The sequence below is a fragment of the Perca flavescens genome, chromosome 15, assembly GCF_004354835.1.
Source record: "Perca flavescens isolate YP-PL-M2 chromosome 15, PFLA_1.0, whole genome shotgun sequence".
In the NCBI taxonomy this organism is placed as follows: Eukaryota; Metazoa; Chordata; class Actinopteri; order Perciformes; family Percidae; genus Perca; species Perca flavescens.
Genome location: NC_041345.1, coordinates 18,933,031 through 18,957,590, shown reverse-complemented (window position 1 = coordinate 18,957,590; position 24,560 = coordinate 18,933,031). Strand labels below are relative to the sequence as shown.

Below are 24,560 nucleotides of genomic sequence, written 5' to 3'. Positions count from 1 at the left end.
TTTGGCCTAAAGGGAAATCAAAACACTGAAGCATGTGACAGGAAGAATATGAGGAGGCGGATGTGCATTGTGTACAACTGACTGATTTCTGACATTAACATCGAAATGTGCAGTGGTGGAAGAAGTATTCAGTTAGTACTTCTTGCAGTACTTTCTGACATCTTTACCCTGTCTCAGGCACTCAGCCCCATGTGGTTCTGCTCACAAATATATAGTTTCATTTAAAAAAAAAAAAAGAAAAAGGCTCAGGTACTGTGGTTTTTAGCAAATGTTTCTCAGACAGGAGTAAATTGTGTTTTTGTTGGGTTGCCAGATTAAATCCTTTTGACTGGTTTGATCACCTAAATATATCTTCTGGAAACAGGCTGCTGGCAATCTGTACCAACATTATTATATTCCTTATTTATATACATTTTATTATAATGTGGTACCAGCACTATTACAAATATTATTTTGTCCTTGAACACATACAGTTCACTGACCCTCTTATCTCCTCAGATAATCAGCTTGCAAGGACATATTCATCCATATATGTATTCCTGCGTAACCCCCACCCCTCAATACATAGACATCCTCTGTCTGTCTCTCTCTTGATAGCATAAAACAACAAAACACAGTGATGTGTTATCAGAGCTTTTATGGAAACAGTATTTTCTCTTGCATACATAATACCACCTGCCATTCACACAAAATAAGCTTTTAAGCCTTAACAAAGTCTTCACCATTTGTCTCATGCTATTGAAATCCATCCTGATCGTATACACTGTTATTACAGTAATCCAAGTGCAGCATCTCTCATTACTGCACCATTGTATTATCAGGGAAGCTCTTTATAAGAGTATTAAACGATTCACTGTAGCCTAAAGTAATTGGTGGTTGTTAGAATGTTTCAATTAGTGTTTAACCACAATTTCCTAGATCTGAACCTAAGGATAAGAATTTTCAACATAAATAATTATGACATTTTTACATCAACTGACATTTTTAAGAAAGTTAAGTTAAAGTTAATACTGTTTGTTTCAATAATATATTGTCATACAATTAAAAGTGCCAAGTATCTAAAGTATCAAGTAAGACTAACTGAATAAACAATTTCATCATTTGTTTAAACAACCAGCAACAATCTTACAAACATTATCACATCTGCATTACATCACAGTTAGTGTTGAAACAATTCAACTTGACAAACAATGACAAACTTTTTAATGACATGCTTGGACTCCTACTTACAGCACTTATAAGCCAGCCTCAGTTAAGTAAGTGCTGTTTCTTGTTAAATTATCCTCATTCTTTAAGGTTAAGCCAAATAAGTGTAAAAAAAATTAAAATATTTCTAAAATACAAAATACAAAAGGATAGTAAACACATCTTCACTCAGTCTAAAATATTATGGGATATCCACTTACACATGAGAGTTAACATTTAAATTAATTTTGTAACGAGTCTCATATCGGTGTATTTCATGAACAACAATCCTCAGTGCCCTGTTCCTAGAGCACTCAGCACTGACCAGATACTCTCACAGTGTATCATGGATTCATTATCCAGCCTGAGGCAATTCATTTGCTAAGAGCCAGCGTGCTTCTTCATCTCTGATAAACGACATCTTTCCTCCTGCATTGGGAAGTGGCTCAGTGTAAATTGGACCACTTGAGGTCTGGACTGTGAGACCGGCTGGCAGCAACAGTGGCAGTCTCTCTCTGCTCACATTCAGAGCTCCTTTTCCAAAGCCCTTTGTTGTCAGAAAATGCAGCTTTCCATCTAGTTCAGATGCACGTCATGCCTTGCGTTTGGCAAGGGCTATACGCTCGGACACAGTTTTGATGGGAACTCCTTTGAGGGTCACTTTGACATGGATGAAGAGTGTGCTGGGGGACAGACTGGAACCATCTGCCTTCAATAAATGAACATGTCGATAACCTGGGAAGAAAGAGTATATTACACACATTAAACAACATGCCAAAGTGGCGACTGTTTTATGAAATGCACAGGGGATTTTTATGAGCACCTGTTCGTAGGCTCATGAAAGGTAAAGTGAACTGCCCCACAAAGTCATTTTTGGCAGTGTGATCATGGTCCTCCACTACAAACCGCACCAGGGCCAGTTCAGGGACCTGCAGCTGGAAGCTCAGAGTGCAGTCCCATCGTGGGTTGAAACCTGTAGAGGGTGCACAAGAGCTGTAAATCATCCTCCAGTACTGTACCTTTCAAACAAACCAATCATAGTGTTGGACAGAAAAGGCTGCAAAGATCTGTGCTGCTTAATGATGTCATCTATTGTATCCTGCATTTACATCATTACAAAATAAGACAATAATTTAAAAAAACTGCATTATAGCATAACATTATTTCACAGCAATAATAGGTTTGCATAAAAATACAGAATTAGTTTTCTGCTTAAAACATTTATTTATAAAAAAAACCACATTTATACAGGTAATATAATATTAGGTTGGCACTTTATTGTTAAATGCTTTTTAGTGAATTATGATGTCTCAGAATTACCATTGTTGTCAATGCGCTGGGTTTTGTTTCTTGCATTATCAATAGCCACCCCATGAATTTCCACCCACACTTGTGGGTCCACTATTGAGCTAGCCTTTTCTGTGTTGATTTTTGGCAGCTGCTGTGCAGATATTATCTGAAAAGCAAAGTGCAGTTTTAACATCAAATTCTGATGGGACAATTATATTTAAGTAAAGCCAAATTTATTCTATTTGTACAGCACAAAATCAACAACATGCGTCAAAGGGTCTCACAATCTGTACAGCATGCAACACCCTCTATCTTCAGATACTCTTTACAGAGAAAAAATTTCACAAAAGAAACTTTAATGGGAAAAATGGAAGAAAAACCTCTTGTAGGATGAACAAACATGTACCAAGTAGAGATGTTCTAATACCATTTTTTCCTTCCCAATACTAATTCTGATACCTGAAATTGTGTATCGGCCGATACTGAGTACCGATCCGATACCAGTGTGTTAAAAAATACATATATTTTATCATGTTATATGTTGTATACTACTAACCCTGTATAGATGTGATATGATTGCTATCATTGTTGTGTGGCCTGGCCCAGGTTAAACTCTTTGTGAAACATGAACAAACACAAACAATAAACGCCACAGAACTTTCTTTTATTATCCAGTTTGACAGTGAGACATAACAGAAAAAATAAAATAAAAAATAAAAAAATTTCTTCTGGGCTAAATTACGTGGTATCAGATCAGTGCATAAACTAGAGTACTTGCCAATACCGATGTCAGCATTTGCTGTAACACTTTTACACAATAGGTTACCGCTACTCACTCGTATTGTCAGCTGGGTGGGAATGTGACCGGGTCCTCCTCCCGTATTCTCTGGGTTAAAGTCGGAAGTGGGGCTGCACAGGAAGCCCGGTTTGAGAATGTATCCACAGCGACCATTGTGGAGGAAGCGACCCTGGTTCAGGTCCATTTGCTCCCCGGGTGTCTGGAAGTTCAAAGCCACTGCACAGTACAGAGAGTGGAATCATTAACTCGGCAAGCCCGATCACACACGTACGGAAAACATTTCAGCATCAGTGAATGCAGTCAGTAAAAGCCATCAATATGTTCTGTGATGGAGCAGCAATTTGCAGAAATGAGAGTCAGTATAACATTTCTTTGGCACTTACTGACCACATAATGTTTTCCAAATGAATTGCCTTCATTTGTACTAACCCATCTGGCAGCCAGCGTTCCACATTTCCTGAGGATCATAGTTGGATGATTGGAGGCGCTGGCCAGACGGGTAAATCCGGCTCAGCTGCCTGCTGTTGTGTCTCACAAAAAGCTTTCCTGCAAATAAAAAGAAGAAAACCACATGCCATGATACACTGGAGGCTGATTATATTTGGTGTAGAATCAGCTGCAGTAAAGTAATGTCAGAACATATTTTCAACTTTCTGTCTGTAATGTCAAGATGGAATTATTTCCACTCTTATACCTGAGTCTTTGATGAGCCTGTGGGCCTCATTTTCAGAGAAGGAGGACATTTCATTTGGAGGTTTTTCAGATGCATTTTCAAACCCACGGAATGGGACACTTCTGCAGTACACCACTAGCTCTGATAGCTCTGGGCTCAGTTTAGAACAGACCTGGGAAGGGCAAATGCAAACATAAAAGAAAATCAAGTGATTATCTAAAAAGCGCTTCTTAGGCTTTATTGCAAGTCTTCCTGAACCTTCCTGACCTTTGCAGGATCCTTCTTGGGGGTGTTCTTATAGCTGCTTGCTGGTTCATCTTCAGAGCTTGAGGAGAAGCTGGCACAGCTGCCAGCCTTTCCCAGCTGGCCCAAGTGAGGAATCAGCTTCTTCCCTTTTACCAGGATACGCCCCTTCAGCTCCTGCAACGAATGTCATTGAACAAATTACTTCATTAGAAAAACCAGACAGCCAGAAGTCTTTGAAAAAGGATCCAGCTGTGTGTGTGTGTGTGTGTGTGTGTGTGTGTGTGTTCTCATTTAATTATATTTGTGGGGTCCAAAAAACGGGAATACAGTATACTTGTGGGGTCCGGACAGCTTTGTGGTGCCAAAATGCTGGACCCCACAACTTTAAAGGGCTGTTTGAGGGTTAAGACTTGGTTGTAGGATTAGGGATAGAATTAGGTTATGGTTAGGGTGAGGGTAAGGGTTAAGGTTAGGCATTTAGTTGTGATGGTTAAGGTTAGGGTAAGGGGCTAGGGAATGCATTATGTCAATGACAGGTCCCCACAAAGATAGTGAAATGCACTTGTTGCTGTGTGTGTGTGTGTGTGTGTGTATGTGTATGTGCATGCATGCGTTCGTGCGTTTGTGTGTTGTAATCGTGTGTGTTTTACTTCAGGAGAAGGCAAGTCCTTCGGTGGCTGGGCACTGAGGGGCTTGGTAAGTAGTTTGCTGCCCAGGATGGTGCAGAGGTGTTTGGCCATGACAGCTTGCTGCTCCACAGAACAGTGGTTCTCCAAGGACAGGATTAGAGGATATGGGGACACCTGCAGGGAGAAACACAGGAGAATCACGTCATTAAAATGCAATTAGATCACATTATAGCAATGCAGGATCCAACACTGTAATGATATAGTATGTCAAAACCAAAATACTGCAGGGTTGCCTCAGAGCCAAGAATGCAACCACAAGAAGCACAGTAGGCTGTGAAAGCAAGAAGTCTGACTGACTGCTCACTCATTACATTAACAAGGAGCAGCGAGCATACTGTCATAGCTGAGGATTTACACCATCAAATCAAGTTCCTTTTACCTTGAAGGCATACTGGGCGATGGTTTCAATGACCTCTTTAAATGGCACTTTGGAGGTGAGAGTGTGGCCATGGTAGATGACAGGTTCACCTTTATCTCCATCCCAGCAGTCAAGCTCCACACAGCGACAGCCCTGATTCAGAGCCCTATCAGTGAAAGACGCATACTTTTAATCTCACTCCACAGGAGGATCATACAAATTAAGAACATCTAAATAGCTTTTAATCATGCTAAAATATGTGCTGTTTGAAGATGTTTTACAAGTTTCTGTCCGAATACCTGATGTATGGCTCAGTGCTGCTGGCGCTGGTGACTTGGTCCTTGGTTAAGTAAGTGTTGTGCGACGAGGAGATGAAGTAGTGGGCCAAAGGGTAGCTCATGTCCTGGTAGACTCTGGCATGGTCAGGGTTAACCACATCATTCTCCCGAGACAGCATGTACATAGTGAAACCATTCTGAGTCATGTACTGGTTCTTTTGAGCTGCAATAAATGGAAAAGTGTTAAAAGTATATTTTAGCAAATTAGTCGGAAAAAAAAACTGGTGAGAGTTTAACTAAAGAGGTTAAACAGTGGAGTCTAATAAATCTGTCTCTGGGAGGCAAAAATTGCGTGTATTAAAATGAACATACTGACCAGATTTTTATATCTGTTTCAGAGCATCCCCTCATGTATTATTACTGGGCGGCAAACCTACAAAAAATTGTTTATTGGATACAGGTCCCAAATGCTGACTGGTGCCAATCAGAATCAGACACCTGTACATCCTCATCTCTTCCTGCACTAGTTGCTGACAAGCTTCCACTGTCTCCTGAAATATACTCCTCGTGCCCTATTGTAACTTCCACTGTTAGGATCTGGTCTCAGTTTAGACAAACTTTCAATTTGAGAGATTTCTTTATTTATGGTCCCATATGTAATAATCACATCTTTCTCCCAGCCAAATTAGATCCTGTCTTTGCCAATTGGCAAAGAACAGGCCTCTAATTCAGTGTCCTTTACATAGATAGCGCTTTCGCCAATTTTAATGCCCTTTCTATTAAATTTAAGTTACAGTACTCCAGCCTTTTCCGCTATTTCCAGGTTCGTCATTTTGTGAAATCCATTAGCCCATCCTTTCCCAGTCCACCGCCAAGAACGGGACTGGATATCATTTTGCAAATTCCTGTACTTGTTAATGGTATTACCTCACAGATATATAATACTATCATGTCTCTTAGTGAATTATGACTTAATAAGATCCAAGCACACTGGGTTGAAGAGCTTGGAATAGTTATATCTGATGAAATATGAAATAATGCCTTGGGGTAAATGGGTCAACATCATGTGGATCATCTTGGTATTAATTCAATTTAAGGTTCTTTGTCGTACACATTATTCTAAGGCCAGGCTGTCCATGATCTACCCTAACGTAAATTACTTATGTGATTGTTGTCACACAGAAAAGGTAGACCTGTCCCACATGTTTTGGTCCTGTAATAAGCTTAAAACATTTTGGACTACAGCATTCCAGACCTTGTCTGGGGTATTTGACAGAGATATCTGGCTTAGTGCTGAAATGGCTATTTTTTGGTGTTCAAGGGGAAGGTATACAAATGACAAGTAGACTAAAAGATGTGTTTGCCTTTGCAACTCTTCTTGCACTGAGAAGTATTTTGTTAGAGTGGAAATCGGAACATTCCCCCAAAGGCTCAGCTTGGATGAACGACCTGATGCTATTTCTAAAGTTCGAAAAGATTAAATATTCCATTAGAGGGTCGATCCTCAAATTTCATAAGAGATGGGATGCTTTGGTGTTTTATTTTGAAAGGCTCAAGACTCTTCCCGAAAATTAAGTAGGAACTGCATCCTCCATAACTAACCCTGCTCCACTGTTTGAGCTTTTGGCATACTGGAGTATAATGATAAAAGCTGATGGCAAAGTAGCCTGTGTACTAGACATCCTTTATTATTCTTTTTTTATTTATTTTTATATTGTTACTTTATTTTAATATGTATTTTTATTTTATGTGTATTTATTTACTTTATCGCCTACTTGGTACAATACCCTGTATGTTGAAAATAAGACGTTTTTTTTCTTTCCTGTATAACTATTATTTGCATAGGCAGTATGTGGGAGGAGAAAAAAACAAAATGTTTGTTGCCAAATGTCTGTAAGCAATTGCTGTTCTTTTTTGCAAATAAAAAGATTTATAAAGAGGTTAATCAACATGCATCAGGACTCCTTCTCTCACACGGATTAAGCTAAACAGCCAAGGGGGAAAAATCTAGACTTTTTTGTTATTTATTTTGACTTGTGATGTGTCTGCTCTGCACTTGACTAGGCAGTCAAACAGTGATGAAATCACTGCACCCTATATAATTATTTATAATTCACAGATTCTCTCTTACTGAACCAGACGGTCATCTAATCTTCACCTCCCAAACATCTCACTCACTTAGTTGAAATTATGTTTTTCTTAAAGCAAGACTATGTAACTTTTGAGAAAACAAATAACATATTCTTTCACTTACAAATAAAAAGTTACATTTGTAAGAAATGAACCATTGCTGATTGCTCAAGTCAACAAAACATATATTTGACATTGTGGATATTGTTTTTTATACGCCCCTTTCAGCCCTTTTGTCTCTCAGTGAACATAATAAATAAAACTTAAACTCAATACTTTGACACCTACTTCCTTAGATATTCCGTAAATTAAGTTTGAGTTTTTGTGGGTGGCATCTTGTTAGTTTTCATGTCATCCATAATAAAGTATTGCTTGTCCTAAATACTTAGCTCTTCTTTAAAACAAACTGCCCCCACTGCTGGAAACATAAAGGGTTTTGCCTCAATGTTTAGAATAGTAAACACCTTTACAGATATATCTAAATCCCTATTTTGTCATTGTATGAAACAGGACACTCACAGTGTCTATATGTAAATGTGGGATCTTTCTCTAAAGCCTTTAATGACTGCTTTTCATACCCCAGTCATTGAGCTCATAGGTGAGTATGAGGCTCTGAGCGTGATTCAACGAGGCGTCTTCTCCTTGGTCTCCCAGGAAGTCGCGCAGCTCAGCAGTGGCGAGCACACACCCATTACTTGAATAGTGTCTGAACACAGCATCCAGCTCGGGCCGTCGCAGCAGCTCCCTGCAAAACTCCTCAATCTCTACATGATCCAGACGACCATCACCGGATCGATCACACCTCTGGGTTACAGGGGATAGGGATGAGACACACACAGAGACACATATTAAACACAGTGTGCTTTTATTTTGGGAGTGCTTCAAATTCCCTGTGGAGTTTTCCCATCTCCATAATAATAATTCAACCAGCTGTGTATACTTACATTACAAATGCGGCTCTCTGAGGAGGGTCAGTATTGGAAATTGCAAGCTAAAAAACATGGCAGGCAGTAATGCCCCACAATAAAGAAATAACTGGCTCTTGATTTGTTGTGTGAAAGACGAGACAGAGGGGATAAAAAATGTGGAGATCTGTAGGTGGTTGGCTTGGCGCTGGCTTGGTAATTGAACACAGACTTGACACTCCAGGGTGTCACAGTAAACAGAAAAGAGCAAAAATATCACCAACTCTCAACATATCTGCGCAGTTATTCCCTCTCTTTTTCCATTGAATGCTTTCAGTATTCAGTTCATATAAATTATATCTACTGACTATTTAACAGGTGCTAAAAACTCAAATAATGTACATGACCCTGACCTTGAATAAAGAGCGGGCATACTGCTCACTCAGGTCAATGTTGATCATCTGGAGCAGGCGTTTGACCTCGTCGTAGCTCATCTTGCCATCCTGGTTCTGATCCGCTCGCCTCAGGTAGCGTCGGATCCAAGTGTAGAGGGTTAAGGAATAAAACCAGACTAAAACCTAAAGACTATAGTTCATCAATTAAGGCAGTATTTGGATTGTTTTGCATTAACCAGTTTCAGTCATTTAGCCAATCCTCCTTATATATGTATTTATATGAATGAAAAAAATTATAAGCAGTCTAATGCAATACAATTCCAACAGCACCACAAACCACAGCCTCCAAAATGATCATGAATTCAAATCAACATAAATATAACTTTTATGAAGGTAGTTTTTAGAGTAGAACTGTATTAAACTGCTGTATGTATGTACTATGTACTTAATAAACTGGCAAATGAGTTTTTGTTGATGCCAACATTGTTGAACCAAATTCAATTCAGCTGTTGCCTCAAAATTTCTTATAAATAAATAAAATTATAAACGCCAGTGACCAGGCTCTTGGCTGTTTGCTGGTCTGCTGAAGGAATGTAATCTAATGTAACTGCATTAAAGAGACGATAGCAACAAGAGACTAATTATAGTTTGTTGTCACCTGCCCGTGCAGTTGTGCAAATTGTAACACAGAGAACCCACACATACACATCACCTAGGCTTCTGAAAGTCTACACTATGAAAAAAAATAAATGACATAACAAGATAGCATAAACAAGATAATTGCCCTGATGATTTATTTGTTGATAAAACTAAAAATATATCTAAAAAAGAAGTGAGGTGACCTTAATGCTATACACTACCTGATACCTCCAGTCATATTATCCTCTGCCTATGAGGGATTGTAACTAACAGTGGTGGTCGGACTATATTTAGACAAGGCTTTTTTATCTAGTCATTACTGCTCACCTTAGCTATGCTGTGGACATGGGATGACACGTGTGACAGCAGAGTCAGTAACCATAGCAATGCTGCCTCAGCTACACTGTACCTATTCTAGCATATTGAAAATGGGGTAGGATATTGGTCAAGTTTTTGTTTCTGACTCATGTTGGCCACGTGCTCCTTTAAAGTGCGTAGCCCTCGCACCCAGTGCCGAGCTTCATCCTCACAGGGGCACAGCAGGTCCAGGCTTTTCCTGGCACCTCTGAAGACCACTGTGAAGCACTGGCCCTCCGGCACCGACCCGGACAGCTGCCGCAGCGCCTCGGACTGGCAGCCTTCACGCACACACTCCACTTCTGTCACTGCGACTGGGAGAGGAGAGGGAAAGAAAAAGTTCACAAGAAGCAGCTAAAGGTCAAACGTCATGTGTCTACATGGATTAATAAATCCCACCAAGCAGAGTGTCATAGCAACAGGATTGCAAAATATAACATGCACTTTATGTAATTCTCAACAGGATAATTTTAACCTGCAACTTCATGACTCTTACAGCACACAGACTGACACACGAGTTAAAGTTGCACCTTCAGTTTGTGCTCTCACTGCTCAAAGAGCAGGTTCTTCTAATGGGTTTTATAGTAGTTATGGATTTTTGACATGCTCAATTTTATGTAACAGTGTTTCATCTTGGTCAGGTCTCCCTTGAAAAAGAGATTTTAAACTCAAGGGACTTCCTGGTTAAATAAAAGTGAAATAAATACACAAATAAAATAATCTAACTATGGTAGCTGTACAGGATCATTTGGAGGGTTGATTTATGGGATATAAACAAACGCAAGACTAAAGAGTGTACAGCCATGTTGTGAGGCTGTGTTAGCTAAATGCTAGTCTCGCATTGCCAGACCTTCCTCCACAGCACTGTGGAGGAGGGTTTGGCTAGTCTACACAACATAGGAGAAATATAGGAGAAAAACGTGCTCTGGTTTATTGGCATTTCTTTAAACCAATCACAATCGTCTTGGAGGAGAAATGGTGCCTCTGCAAAATAGCCTCGGGAAGGAACTTGTTTTGGTGGAACATGTATACGTTCAAAAGTTGTTTTAGCCATGCAACAGAAAACTCTGATTGGACACATAGCTGTCTGGATTTACCCTGCAGAGATCTGAGGAGCAGTTAACCATAGTCCTCATAAATCCACTGGAGTTTAGAATGCCAACACAAAGAAAACGGAAGGTGACGGACATCTGGCCGAAAATTAGGGTCAGGTGTAATGTTTACTATATTCACTATCTAAGTTGAGCATGTTAGCATGCTAACATTAGCTACTTAGCGCTAAATACAAAGTACAGCTGAGGCCGATGGGAATGTCTGTATTTCTTCAGGTATATTTAGTAAAAAACAACTATTGTGATAAACTGTTTTGATTAATTAATCTTTTTCCTTTATTTTTCAAGCAAAAAAAGCCAAACATTTGCTGGTCCGAGCCTCTCAAATATGCTTGTTTTTATCATTAATTATAGTTAAAAATGGTTTGACTCTGGGAGGTTGTGATGGGTATTTTTCATTACTTTTTGGTGTCTCATAGATAATCAATGAATCAAAAAAAATAATCCATAGATTAATGGATAATAATAATACTTGAGTATGAATAATGATGTTAAATTAAAATTCAAGGAGTCATCAAAGTATTTAGGATTAATTGTCTGTGAACCATGAATGTCTGTACAAACTTCTGTGCATACAATACATGTAGGTAGTAGATGTTGAGATATTTCACAGGACAAGTGAAAACTTTGACATGCTGGTAGTGCTATCTGAAAAGTCAGGGGATTACCAAAATCAGTAGGATTCATTCTCTGGGCACCATTAATCCAGTAATCGGCAATCCAGACAATAATTATTGAGATATTTTAGTGTGGAACAAAGTGGTGGACTGACAGACAGACCACCCCTACAGACATGCTGCTAGCATGGCTAAACATATGTGATCTGTTTATCTTGTATTTGCAGAGCTCTGGTAAGTCTGGGCAACATTTTCTGCCCAGAAAAGACAGCCAAAAAACACACACACACACACACACACACACACACACACACACACACACACTAGCTGATTCTAACACAACAACTTTATTCAGCAAAGGAGCTTGTCTATTTCTGCACTGGGATGCATGCTGTGTGGTGATCTCAGTTGGGTAATAAACAGTGTCTGCACTGACAATAGCCTCATTCTCTTGTTGGAGGTCATAAAGCCTTTGCTGTCCACCTCTTCAAAATTACTCCACATTCCTCCTTTGTGGTTATCCCAGAGACATGGTAAAAGTAACATGAGTGTGTGTGTGTGTGTGTGTGTGTGGTTTAGAAAGAGTGTTGTATTATATGCCAAGTCCTTTTGAGCATCAGACATGGCACTGAACTCCAGATCACACTAGACCTGGAGAACTGCCTGGAGCTCGGAAAAGAGGAACCAAGCCAATCCTTCATCCTGAATTCACACAAACACACACTCACGCTGCTTGTTTGCCATCATTGTAAGGAGTGTTATCCGCTGCAACTTGACCACCCTGTCTATTTCTGGAGCTGCTGCAGCACAATCAAGACAGCCTTCACCACCCACTGACCCACAAATCTGTAGGGCTAGCCCGTGGGTTAGCATTAAACTGCATTCCAACAGGACAGAGAGCACAAACAACAGAGAGGTGGGAGGGCTAAAGGTCATACAACAAGGAGGAAATTAAAAGAGGGTGAGAGAGATTCATCCTCCACCCCTCATGCAGTGAACTTTCATTACAAAAGATTTAGCTCCAAAAAAGTAAAATGTAAACAATTATTGGTTTTGGCAAGATATGATTACCGGAAATGTTCAGTATAATAATATAATGATTTGGGGGCCCAGGCAAACAAACTTGCTTTACTTTTCACCCTTTCTCTCTTCTGTTAACTATTAATAGTAAAACTTGTAATACCACAGTAAAAGTCCTGCTTTCAAATGTTTACTTAAAGTGAAAAGAGAGGCATTACAAGCACAGTGTACTTAAATTTACTTTGAAAGGTGGAGCTTTTAACTCAACTGTATTCTACATTGTACTACTACATTTACATGACAGAGAAATGTTACGTTGCAGATTCAGATTACTGACAAAATATTACAATTAAAATATTAATGCATTATTTTAATGCTGTATAGTTTAATGAATAATAATGCATTAATATTTTAATTGTAATATTTTGTCAGTAATCTGAATCTGCAACGTAACATTTCTCTGTCATGTAAATGTAGTAGTACAATGTAGAACACAGTTGAGTTGCATATTAAGTGCTTCGGGGGCCTTCTGTCATTTTGGGGTACAATGGTTCTGGAAAAAGCTGCAAGAAGCAATACAGGAGGCCCAGCAATCGGCCCACTCCAAACAGGCACTAGTTTTTATTGATGAAGAAAATATCATTTATATAAATTGCTTATACTTCTGAAACCGAACCTACATCCCTGAGATAAACTATTACCTTTCCACAATTAAAGTAGCTCAATCATACAGGATAACCAGTCCGTAATTTTACACAATAGCTTAGCAAAGCAAAAGTGAGCCAGCTTACTGTAGTTGACTATTTGCGAGGATACGTTTATGAATTGGTACATAAATACATACACGATTATTGTTTAGCCAGATTGCAGGGCCCATGATTAATCTCCTCACTCGCCACAGAAACAAACAGCCTCTTTAATAAGGCAAAGTAGAAAAGAAGGCATGAGATGGAGCCAAGATAAAACAGCTCAACAAATGATTACTGGGCTGGTGGAAGGCCTGCTGGTCTGTCTCTACAATACTCTGATAGATAAGTTTCCTTCCAGGCAAAGCCCTTTTCCTCTAATCTGATATCACTTGAGTTTCCTTTCTTATATCTTAACTTTCGCCAAAATGCAACCTATGGTCTTTTTGTGAATACAAAACATGAAACTTCACTCAAAGTATCACCAGGGGCTCTACACATGAACTTGAGCATTGAGAACATTGTTTGTGTACACAGAGTTTACTAAAAAGAAAGGTTTTGAACAACTCACTTTAGCAGTTGTTGTTTACGCTCTCCACCATCTTTGTCAGTCAAAAAGTGTCGATCTCCGAATGCAAATGAACTGACGCCATAGGAGGAAATGTCATTCTTATATGAGGCTCATTTTTCAACTACAAGGTCAAAACCACTAATTATTCGTGCATTTATATGGAACTAAGCTTTAGGACCTTTTCATCTTTACTCTCCTCCATGTTATGTTGCAATCAGAGATTGACTCTTTATGACGGATAGAGTAAACAACAACTGCTAAAGTGAATTTCTCAAAACCTTTCTTTTTAGTAAACTCTGTGTAAACAAACAATGTTCTCAATGCTCAAGTTCATGTGTAGAGCCCCTGGTGATACTTCAAGCAAAGTTTCATGTTGTGTCGTTTCTATTCATGAGCACTCCAAATTTCAGGACTTTGCCTTTAACCCTACTCACTTCTTATAACCAACATTTGGTCCTTTGCCTGTTTTCCACCTTAAATCCTCCCTGCACACACACACACACACACACACACACACACACACACACACACACACACACACACACACACACACACACACACACACACACACACACACACACACACACACACACACACACACACACACACACACTGTGTGCTCTCCTTCCCGCTCTCTGTGATCATAAAGCCAAGTTTCAGCAATACTCACATGTTTGCTGGGCTTTGGCTTTGCGGGAGCTCTTGGTGGATTCACACCACACGGTTAGTCCGTCATCCAGCAGCCGCAGGTTTCGGCTCTTCTGCCACCTTGAAGAGCGAACTTTCACCATGCTGCAGCCCTGCATCATCACACGTACGTCCTCATTGTCCAGTAGACCTGGAGCACACACAAACAAACACAAACACACAAAACCAAACAATATATGTGATACAGTTTGACATTGTGTCATCAGCAGGTAGAGTTTGTCTTGGTTTTGTGCCATTTTATTGTGACAACATACAGGCTTAATGTACAATACGGTTTCTAAAACTGTAGGCCCTACACTGATGTTTAGCAGGTTTAATGTTTGCCATGTTCACCATCTTAGTTTAGCAAATTAGCATTCTAATGTTGGCTAGCATTAAAAACAAAGTACAAACCAAAGTATGGGAAAATTGACTTCATGATGGCATCAGATAAAATTTAAGGGATCAAAATAGTTTTCACAATTTATCGTGATGGGAACATGAATGTGTGTAAAAAAGAATTCATGGCAATTCATACTTGAGACAGTAGGATTCATCCTCTGGGCACTAGAATGTCTGTACAATATGTCCTACCAATCTATCCAATCCATCTGTCAGGTTAACAACAACATCAGGGGTTATGTTGACTGTATTTGTCAAGCCGACTTCACATATACAGTCAACACTTTTCTGCTTATACCCTACACCAAAGGCTGTGTTTTCTATACAAACCTAGGAGGAAATGACCTGTGCTGAAGGTTTCAGTGTGCTGAGTGGAGCTGTCATGGATTGTCTTGAAAAAAGTGACTAATGTTTTAACAAATTAATGTTTCTCTGTGCATTTTTTTCCAGTCTTAACAACGCACTTTAAGAATAAAGTTGATAGAAATTGAATGATGAGATGTGAATCAGCCATGATCATTTGTAGATGTTTGTCTCTTGGGGCAGCAGCAGGCCAACAGACAGGCTTTGCCTGGCTGTACCGTTCATAGTTCTCCCTAGCTATTGCCATCATATGGAAATTAAATCAAGACGCTAAAGAAATGCAGAAACTCAGAACAGAGGCATGTATTATATTATGTTGCCAGCACTGAAAGGATTGGGGCATGTTACAGGGAAAAATAAAAGATGTAAGCAGGAAGCCTAAGGGATCTACAGACATGGTGGACACATAATTCAGGTTTGAGTTGAGAGTTATCTGAAACACAGAGAGGAAAACAAGTAACTATGTACTGCTGTTTGGTGCAAGTGCTATGTCTTAGAACGTAATAGCTTTACGATCAATCGCAAAGCCAAATGCTTGCACAAGATACAATTTAAAAGTACAGGGCCATTTTTACATGAGCTGGTTTTGATTACATCATAATTAAAGGGCAAAAATAGAGCTGACAAGATTTGTCAGGGAGGGGATGACATGTGTCAAAGGCCCCAAGCCCAATTTTACCCAGGAACAGGGATGGACAATTTCAAATAACTGGTATGAAAATGTTCAGACATTCAGGCTAAAAAATGGTCCAAAGGTTTTGCATAATAAAAATTTACATTTTCAAAAACGAAAACCAGCAGACAAATTAGTTTTTTTAAGGTTCAGTTAAGTATCTGGTTATATCAAACTGCTTTGTAACTTATTATGACAAACCCACATCTTTACAGTACAAGTTCAACTGTTATTGAAGCACATTCAGCTATGCCTCATTGATTCTTTTGCGAGGATGAATGGGGCCTCTCACACAGCAGTTTTCTCTTTTGGGACTTTTCAAAGGAAAAGTCTAAGCAAACTCTCACTCTTGCCCCCTCCCCCGACTAGAAACAAACTGGGTGCAGCAGAGGATCTCTCCCCATCAGGGTCGAACACAAAGAAATCCCCCTACCAGCCCTCAATCCATAACAAACTGTTTTTTCCAAGCTGTTACCACATGCAAGGTATTCCCACAAGCAGAGCATTTGGACCTGATTATCTGCAGGTCATTGACCACACTAAGCTGTCCAAACAGCCTTAACTGCTTCTGTCTCAACCCACTGCCTAACCGTTTATTATTGCTCTCAAGCCTCTACCACATTCCTGCTTTCCTACCTGCATCATTTTAATATCTAACCGCAACAGAACAAGTGAGCACATGCCTAGAAGTGTTGGCCAGTTTTCAATAGCATACACTAAATGCTCCTGAAGGCCTCTTTATAAGGACGTGAATAGAGGGATGGGCATGATTTTCAGGCTAGACAGCTGAATAGTGTTTTCTTTACATCGTCTCCTGCAGAAAATCTGGTTGACATCCTAACTATGCTGGTGTATTTTCATGCAAGCGTTTCAACGCAGCACAGTAATTAGAAAAGCAGCAGAATTAGCAACATACAAGAGGAAATAAAGTTAAAAGAGTCTACAACCATGCTAGCTGCCATCCAAGCACAGCAGTGCTTTAGCTAAATGCTAGTGTCAGCATGCTCCAAATGGCAACGCTAACATCCTGACATAATGTTTATCATATTTACCATCTTAAATTAGCGCAATAGCATAGTAACATTTGATAAGTAGCGCTAAACACAAAGTACAGCTGAGGTTGATGGGAATGTCATTAGTTTTAAAGGTATTTGTTCATAAACAAATAAATGGTTGTGGATGAAATGTTAGCCACACTAGCAGCTGTGTGACTTTGCAAATTGGTGTTTTGAGCAAAATGCTAACATCAACTTGCATCTTAGTTTAGCATGTGTTATCATGCTAGCATTTGATAATTTGCCATAAACACTATGTAGCCTACAGCTGAGGCTGATGGGAATGTCATTAGTTTCATAGGTATTTGGTCATAAACCAAAGTGTTGGACAGATTCAAATTTTAAATCTAATCATGATGCTATATGGGAAGAAAAAGGGATCCTCAAACTGATTAAGATTCATCCTGTGGTGGACATAAATGTGTGCACCAAATTTCATGGAACATCTATCAAACAGTTGTTGAGGCATTTTACCTAAAAGGACAAATATAAACCTCATTATTGTGCTAGAGGAAAAGTCAGAGGGATTTATCGTCTGGGAGCCATGAATGTCTGTACAAAAGTTAGTGCCAATGCATTCTGGTAGATGTTGCTGGCGGAGCTAGAGGAAAAGTCAAGCAGTCATTGAAGTCACAAGGATTAATCTTCTAGGGACCATGAAAGTCTAAACAAAAATGTCATGGCAATCCATCCAATAGTTGTTAAGTTATTTCAGTCTGGACCAAAGTGGTGGACCAGCCGACTGACAAACCAAGCTAAAACTTGTAAAACAGTGGAATTACTAACCGTGTGAGAACATGAGCTAATAGAATAAAGAAACACTGCTGGATCAGCTGTGAGAACATGAACAACAAACATTCAAATCAATCCCATAAGGAATATTTTTCTGAGGGTGTGTAGACATTGTGAGCAGTGGGAACGCATTCAAACTGAGAGGAGGATCAGAAAGAAAATAACCATATTGGCTGGTCAGTAATAGATTGTGTCTGCATGAGTCCTCTTCCCTCAGGCCAACATTCCAGCTCCTCCAGGGACACGGTTCCCGTTTCTTTCAGCATAACAACTGTCACGAGAGCCGGCTAGCAAGGATTCTACACTTGCATAAAGATTAGGGTGTTGTTAATATGATGCTGGCAACGGGTCAATTACATTTTCTTAATTCGTCCCACAGCTGTCCCCACCAGACATGTTGGTCAGCAAGTAGAGCATCTCTTAATACAAGGTAGCCTTCAATGAAAATTATGATATCAAGAGTTAAAAGATGATCTGAGGAAGGTTTGATAAAAAAAATGAGTGAAAATAAGAAAAAACAAACTTTTAGTATTATATTATTATAGTATAATAGTATAGTATTATTTTGAAATGCAGAGTTACTGCCAATGTTGTTTTTGGACAGCACACAGTTAAACATAAAAGCAATGTAGCCTCTTTGTATTCATCTGAAAATAAGCAGCACTCAGTTTTCTCATTCTCTTTTATGATGAATTCATTAATTTAGTCATAATATGCAAGATTTGTCTATAAACACAGTGAAAAGGTAATTGTTGTGTGTAGCTAACAGATTGATTCTAATCAGCTACCGCAACTCTAATATCTGGATTGTGACTTTTAGCTTTTACGTACGTTTGAAGAAAAAAGGATAATTTTCTTATCAAAACTAAATTAAATTAAGAACATATATTACATATTAAACCTGAATTACAACTTAAATCTGGCATCCGACTTTCTTTTGGATGGTTTATTTCATGATGATTTAAATATTCTGGTGTATGAATGATAAAGAAATTTGTCATTTTTATGTTTAAAGTGTGCTAACTTTTGACTCAAGAGTCTGTAAAAGAAGGCAATGGGTGATTTAATTAGTATTCATTCTGTATGTCCAGAATTAGAATTACAGAGTACATGATTTGTCAATGATTTATGAATTTAGCTAAAGTCATGAAGGTCTATTTGATTCTACATAGTGTATATTTGGTGTCAATTAGACCCCAGAAAGGTTTAAATCCCTGTCAAACCACTTATGAACAAACTCCAATAACAGACATTCAGATGGACAGGATACACAAACTCTTTTTTCACTTTCAATAACATTGTGAAATAGGGCATTTGTGCTGCATCCACGTGGTGTCGGACTTATTGGGTAAAGGAGTTACTAACTGGGAAAATTCACATGAACGCCCTCTCAAGTCTGAACTTTAACATTGCGAGGTCTCTTTGAGTAGCTGAGTGCCCTTCTAGTTTTATAAGGATTTCTGGTGTTTTGCAAGCCCAAACACATTGAGTCATGGATTTGTTTGTGCAAATCCTGTTTGGTCTCACATTGCTGTGCTACACAGTGCCACAGAGCTTAAAAGTTAACAGCACTGCCATCAACCTCGGACTCTCTCTGAAACCAAATCCTCAAACCCCCACAGAGGACGTCTGTGGCAGCAGATATATTTATACATGTGTAGCCTACTGATTCAAACATAAATGATCTCAGAATTAACAAACCTAAGGTTCACAGGAACCTTTATCTGTAGAAAAAGGCTATGAGTGGGAGATCTTTAAACAAACAAGAAAAACTAGTCCTGTGACACAAAACCTTTGAACTCACTTCATTCCACAACCGACCTTGTGGGTTGAAGGCCACCTTACTGATATACAGTATGACGACACATGGCGGTAAGGGGTCAGGTGGTGGATGACCTCACTGGCTTCATTATTCAGTATATGCAGGGGACTCAAATATAGAGTTGAGTTGCGTAATACTTTTTCAGGCACAGAGATATCATAACTCAAAAGTGCTTAAACAAGTGTCTGCATAGTGTCAGAGTTTCAACATAGTCTGCTGTGTCAATGACACGGTCTGGTTCCCTGCACACACACTGCTGTGAAAAGATGAAAAATCTGGGAATTAAATGTTCAAGTATACAATTTTGGAGCAGGATTTTAGTTTTCCGAATGCTAAATTAAACAGTGGCGATATGTTACAAAAACAGAAATAGGTTATCAGATATCGTAAAGTTATTTTGATTTTAAAAAGTGATTACTTGTTGGATTGGAAGTACTGTACTGCATGTATTCTCAGTATATTTTATGAACTTTAATGAAACTTTTCAATTCTTGATGTCATGCTGTTGACTTGATATTGTAAACCTGCCAAAGACATTTAAAACAATGTTACACTAGTATTGGCTGCAGGCACAGTTTACATGTATGGTATAAATAGGTGGAAACAGAAGTCCAGATTTCCAGACATCCAGTGTCTCTTTCGAGATTTTGACAACAGGTGCTCTGTCGTTACTCGGCAGGTACCTATTTTGGTGAGAGGTGTGACCGTGGGTTGGACCGTGAGCTGGGAGGGCGTTTGTGAAGAGACAGCAGCCTATCAGTGTTGTAGCCTACTGAGAACCAGAGTAGGCGGAATGGTGAGGAGTCTGAATCACAGCATAGTGCGTGAGAACTCTTCATAAACATATGATCACTTCAACTACACCCACACACACAACCACACACACCGTCCATTCTTAATTCTGGTTGATGAGTCATTATCTGCTGATTACAGCAAACTATTATACATATGTCTTATACTGTTTTCTCTTATAAGATCCACTTCATTGCTTGTTTTTTTTTAACCTGGGCATACAACCAAGCACCTAGGTCACAAGCACATAACCCGACAGTAAATACAGTGCTGAATAAGCAAACAGTCTCAGAAGTAGTCGCTATAGCCAGGAAAGTATCCTTTCATGTATTTTAAAAAGGATGCAACACTAGTATAGGCTATTAAATAACTATTATAGGAATTATAGGAACTATTGATAACATAAAACATACAAAATACCCTGATAAAAGCCTCTTTATCTACTAAAATACAACATATCTATCTCCCTCCTGAAATGTTACGTATGAAAACATTATTATTTACTAAGTATGATTAAAATCACTGTACACTTAACTGAAGTGCATAATAAGAAAGTCACTGAATCTGAGGTGATACGACATGACAAAAAACACTGCGCTCTAAATATATCCACATATTTAAGTCCTTACAGTAACATTGTGGTGTTTTTTCATCTCAGGCTGGAGCAGATCAGTTAACTTTGTGTCAACAGTTTGGATGTTTACTTACCGAGCCTTCTGATGGGGTCCATCGTCTTCTCGGCCCCTTTCCTCCTCCGCTCTCTGGGACTGGTGGCCGCTGACTTACCGCTGCCTAACATTATTACAACTCCAGCGAAAATGACTGTAGGCTACAACTTTACTTGCGGCTCGCTCTACGAAATAGTAACGTTTAAGGAGGCAGGTGTCTTCCCGCAAGCGCAGATTTGTGCCGTCTCTGAGAGGCCTCCGAGCAGAGAGAGACACTTGGGTAAAGTCCCTCCCCGGCGCTGCTCCCCATGCCTGTGCGTAATATTACTCCAAACGTGGCGCACACCTAACGCACTACCTCCTCCTCCTGTCCCAACAAACACCGATGAACTGAATTGCATGAACCAGAGGAGGTTCAAGTCCCTGCACAGGACTATTTACTCAAGGAGTCTTGTGTACCTAAACTATAGCCTACTTAAGCATGCAACAATGTTGAGGTACTGTACTTTATTCGAGTATTTCCATTATCTGCGACTTTATACTTCTACTCCACTACATTTCAGAGGGAAATATTGTACTTTTTACTTTCACTTACAATACATTTATTTGATAACTTTAGGTACCTTGCAGATTCAGATTTATAACACAAAATATAGCTTAATCAACAAATAAATTAGGCGGTATTTCTATAGGTTAAGATAACAGTAAATTCACAAGCTTCCCAACCGCATATGAAGTAATTAAAATAAGCCACACCTTAATACATCAGTAATTGCATACAATAATATAGCCTATATTTTTCAAAAATTGCCCATTCTGCAAACTTTTTGTATTTATAGTAACCTACATGTTAATGCAAAATAATGTAGTTTTACTTAAGTAGGTTAATATTTTGAATGCAGGGCTTTTCTACACTGAGGTTACTACTTTTACTTAAAAATATCTGAGTAGGTTACTTCTTCCACCACTGCAGAAGTTCAAGAAGTTAGCGCAGCAAAATAATGCTTCATGTTTATTCTTCCCATTGTAAAGATAAAAAACACATGAACTTTGTGTACTAACCTTTAAAGTGTTTACCTAACTATTCAAACCTAAATATCTACACAATTTAAGCTTTAAATATACTTATTTAAGGGGAAAGAAAATAATTAAAACTTCAAATATGATAAATGTACTTACCTGTGTATGGTTGCCATTGCCTGAAGGTCATAGTTTGCCTTCTTTTTTGTATGCCATAGCTAACTTTTTTTTAAACTTTCTGTTAAAAGTATTAGGGTTCTGGGTAATTGGAGGGGGAAAAGACAAATTGGATATCATAAAACATGTTTCCAGGGGAGGATGTGTCAGAGTAAACAGTCACTCAAAGCATAGAAATATTCCCTATTAAATTTTTTATAGCAATCAGTTAGAGGGCAGTGCCCCCTGTTGGTTGTAACAAGAAACTGCAAAGATCTCATCAACTACAACAATCAATTCTGTTTAAGTCAAATTCATATTCTACAGCCAGATGTATCGACATAGATCTAAAGGGTGAATGTGCTGTATAAAAAAGAAAACCTAGACTTGAGTCCTTTTTGTGAGTGGATGGAGACGTGCCTATAGTACCAGAGCAGTGGCTGGAAACTTAATTAGGTCTTTGTAATGGAGTTATAACAGAGAGCACAGAGGGGCAGAGCTAAGCTGGGCGGTCTGAAACTGGTCCTGTCAGGAAGAGCATAAAATGTGATTTCCCCCGATCTGGAGCCATCCACAAACTCACACACACACACACACACACACACACACACACACACACACACACACACACACACACACACCAACAAGCAGGTTTGGTGGGAGGCACTCAACATGTATCTTTCTTTCGGTCATTTAATGCAGCTGATGTATACAGTAATTGCCACTATTTGTCACACAAACCACCAATCTGTACCTGCTGTCTTCATGTAAATCTATAAAACCCAGCCCTCTTGTGCTCAGGTGGATATCACCCATTGCTTAGATTTACACACAACAATTTCTATCATTCATCTCCTGTCAATTGCAGCAACAACCATGTTAGACAGGGTGAGAGATTAAGGCATGCCTGCTAATCCTCACAAGCTGTGATCTATGCAGGAGAAGCTCTGGCTCTATAGCTGCACCGCTCCTTGATTTGAGAATATGGGCACCCTTGGTATGATTTCTCAACCTCCACGGTCGTTAGGTTTCATATTAACTGGAACGTAGCCTATAATGTCTTCCTCAAAGGATTCCCTGCTCAGCTTGCTTATTTGCCTGAGCTGAAACTCTGTCTGATTATATTAGTAGAAACAGTAGGCCTGTGTTGGTTGTGGCCATTGGGTTCTTACTCTTTAATAGCAGTGTTAGTAGACACCCACCATAAGAGGTCGAAGACTGAAGAACCCATTTCTTCCATTAATACAAGTGAATTGTTTTGTGGAAACTGAGGAAACCGATGTGTGTATACATGGTATAGTGACACATGCACAGTTAAAGATGAAGTCAGTGTATTTACTAACATTTAATATAGTGTGTATGTGAAGAATGTGGATTAAAACAGAATACAAAACCAATATTAAGATATTTGTTGCCATTTTTTTTTATCTAACAATAATTAATTTTAACAGTTTCTTTTACGCACGCCAATAGCTATTAAGAAAAGTTATGAAAATTGTAAGAGTAGATTGTTAGTTTAGCGTGTACACCCCAACTAGAGCTTGCTAATCATTAGTAAACTAAAGGAAAGCTAGTACTACCTTGCAAGATCAGGGACCGTCTACTTCCTGAAACTAAACTATTTCATCGAGGGTTCCAGTTCTCGGATTAATACCAAAAAGCGCTATTTTTCAATCTGTTTATATATATTTTTACAGGCTGTGGTCTACCTCGATCCGACAGAATGTTATGATTCAAATGTTGAAATCGTCCGTGATCTGTAGTTAGAAACCCACACGGGAAAGATTACGGTCCAGCAATTACGCTGACCCAGTATAAACACATTGGCCTAGCTAGTTAGCAGATGGCTAACGCTAGCAATATCTGTAGCTAACTAACGCTAGATGTATTGTTATTTGTTTACTTTGTAGCGTATTCGATGTAACTCTATTGACAAAATGGATAATAAGGAAATATTTGGAATTAACTTAGCTAGCTAGCTTGGCTTAACGTTAATGTGCCGCTACAGTGTGGCGTTTTTAGTTAACGTTATATTGGTCCTGGCTATAAACTACTTGCTTTGTAATATCGTCGTGCTCCAACTATACGTTTATTTTGGTTGTAACATTAGTGCGTATGGCTTCACACTTTATGAATTAATGCAGTGTTTAATTTGGGAGCGACACAACGTTAGCCAACTA

At 39.0% G+C, this 24,560-nt stretch overlaps 1 protein-coding gene across 1 annotated transcript; it reads right to left on the bottom strand.

Annotated features, from left to right (window-relative positions):
• Positions 1-620: 620 nt before the first annotated feature.
• LOC114569980 (1-phosphatidylinositol 4,5-bisphosphate phosphodiesterase delta-3-A) lies at positions 621-22,966 on the bottom strand. The gene is made up of 16 exons (XM_028600162.1): positions 22,384-22,966; positions 21,245-21,571; positions 14,621-14,788; positions 10,030-10,258; positions 8,967-9,096; positions 8,227-8,452; positions 5,540-5,741; positions 5,262-5,406; positions 4,844-4,996; positions 4,215-4,367; positions 3,969-4,119; positions 3,704-3,820; positions 3,312-3,490; positions 2,506-2,641; positions 2,009-2,158; positions 621-1,920 (listed from the first exon to the last, which is right to left on the bottom strand). Exons 2-16 carry the CDS (start codon positions 21,333-21,335, stop codon positions 1,778-1,780), a joined length of 2,373 nt encoding a protein of 790 aa, XP_028455963.1. The 5' UTR covers positions 21,336-21,571; positions 22,384-22,966; the 3' UTR covers positions 621-1,777.
• Between the last annotated feature and the right edge of the window lie 1,594 nt (positions 22,967-24,560).

Excerpts from the sequence above, each read along its gene's own strand:
- LOC114569980 (XM_028600162.1), bottom strand. The coding sequence starts at position 21,335 with ATGTTAGGCAGCGGTAAGTCAGCGGCCACCAGTCCCAGAGAGCGGAGG. Across the intron at positions 14,789-21,244 it reads GGACCCCATCAGAAGGCTCG|GTCTACTGGACAATGAGGAC; the intron begins GTAAGTAAACAT and ends TGTGTGCTCCAG. Across the intron at positions 3,491-3,703 it reads GAACGCTGGCTGCCAGATGG|TGGCTTTGAACTTCCAGACA; the intron begins GTTAGTACAAAT and ends TGTACTGTGCAG.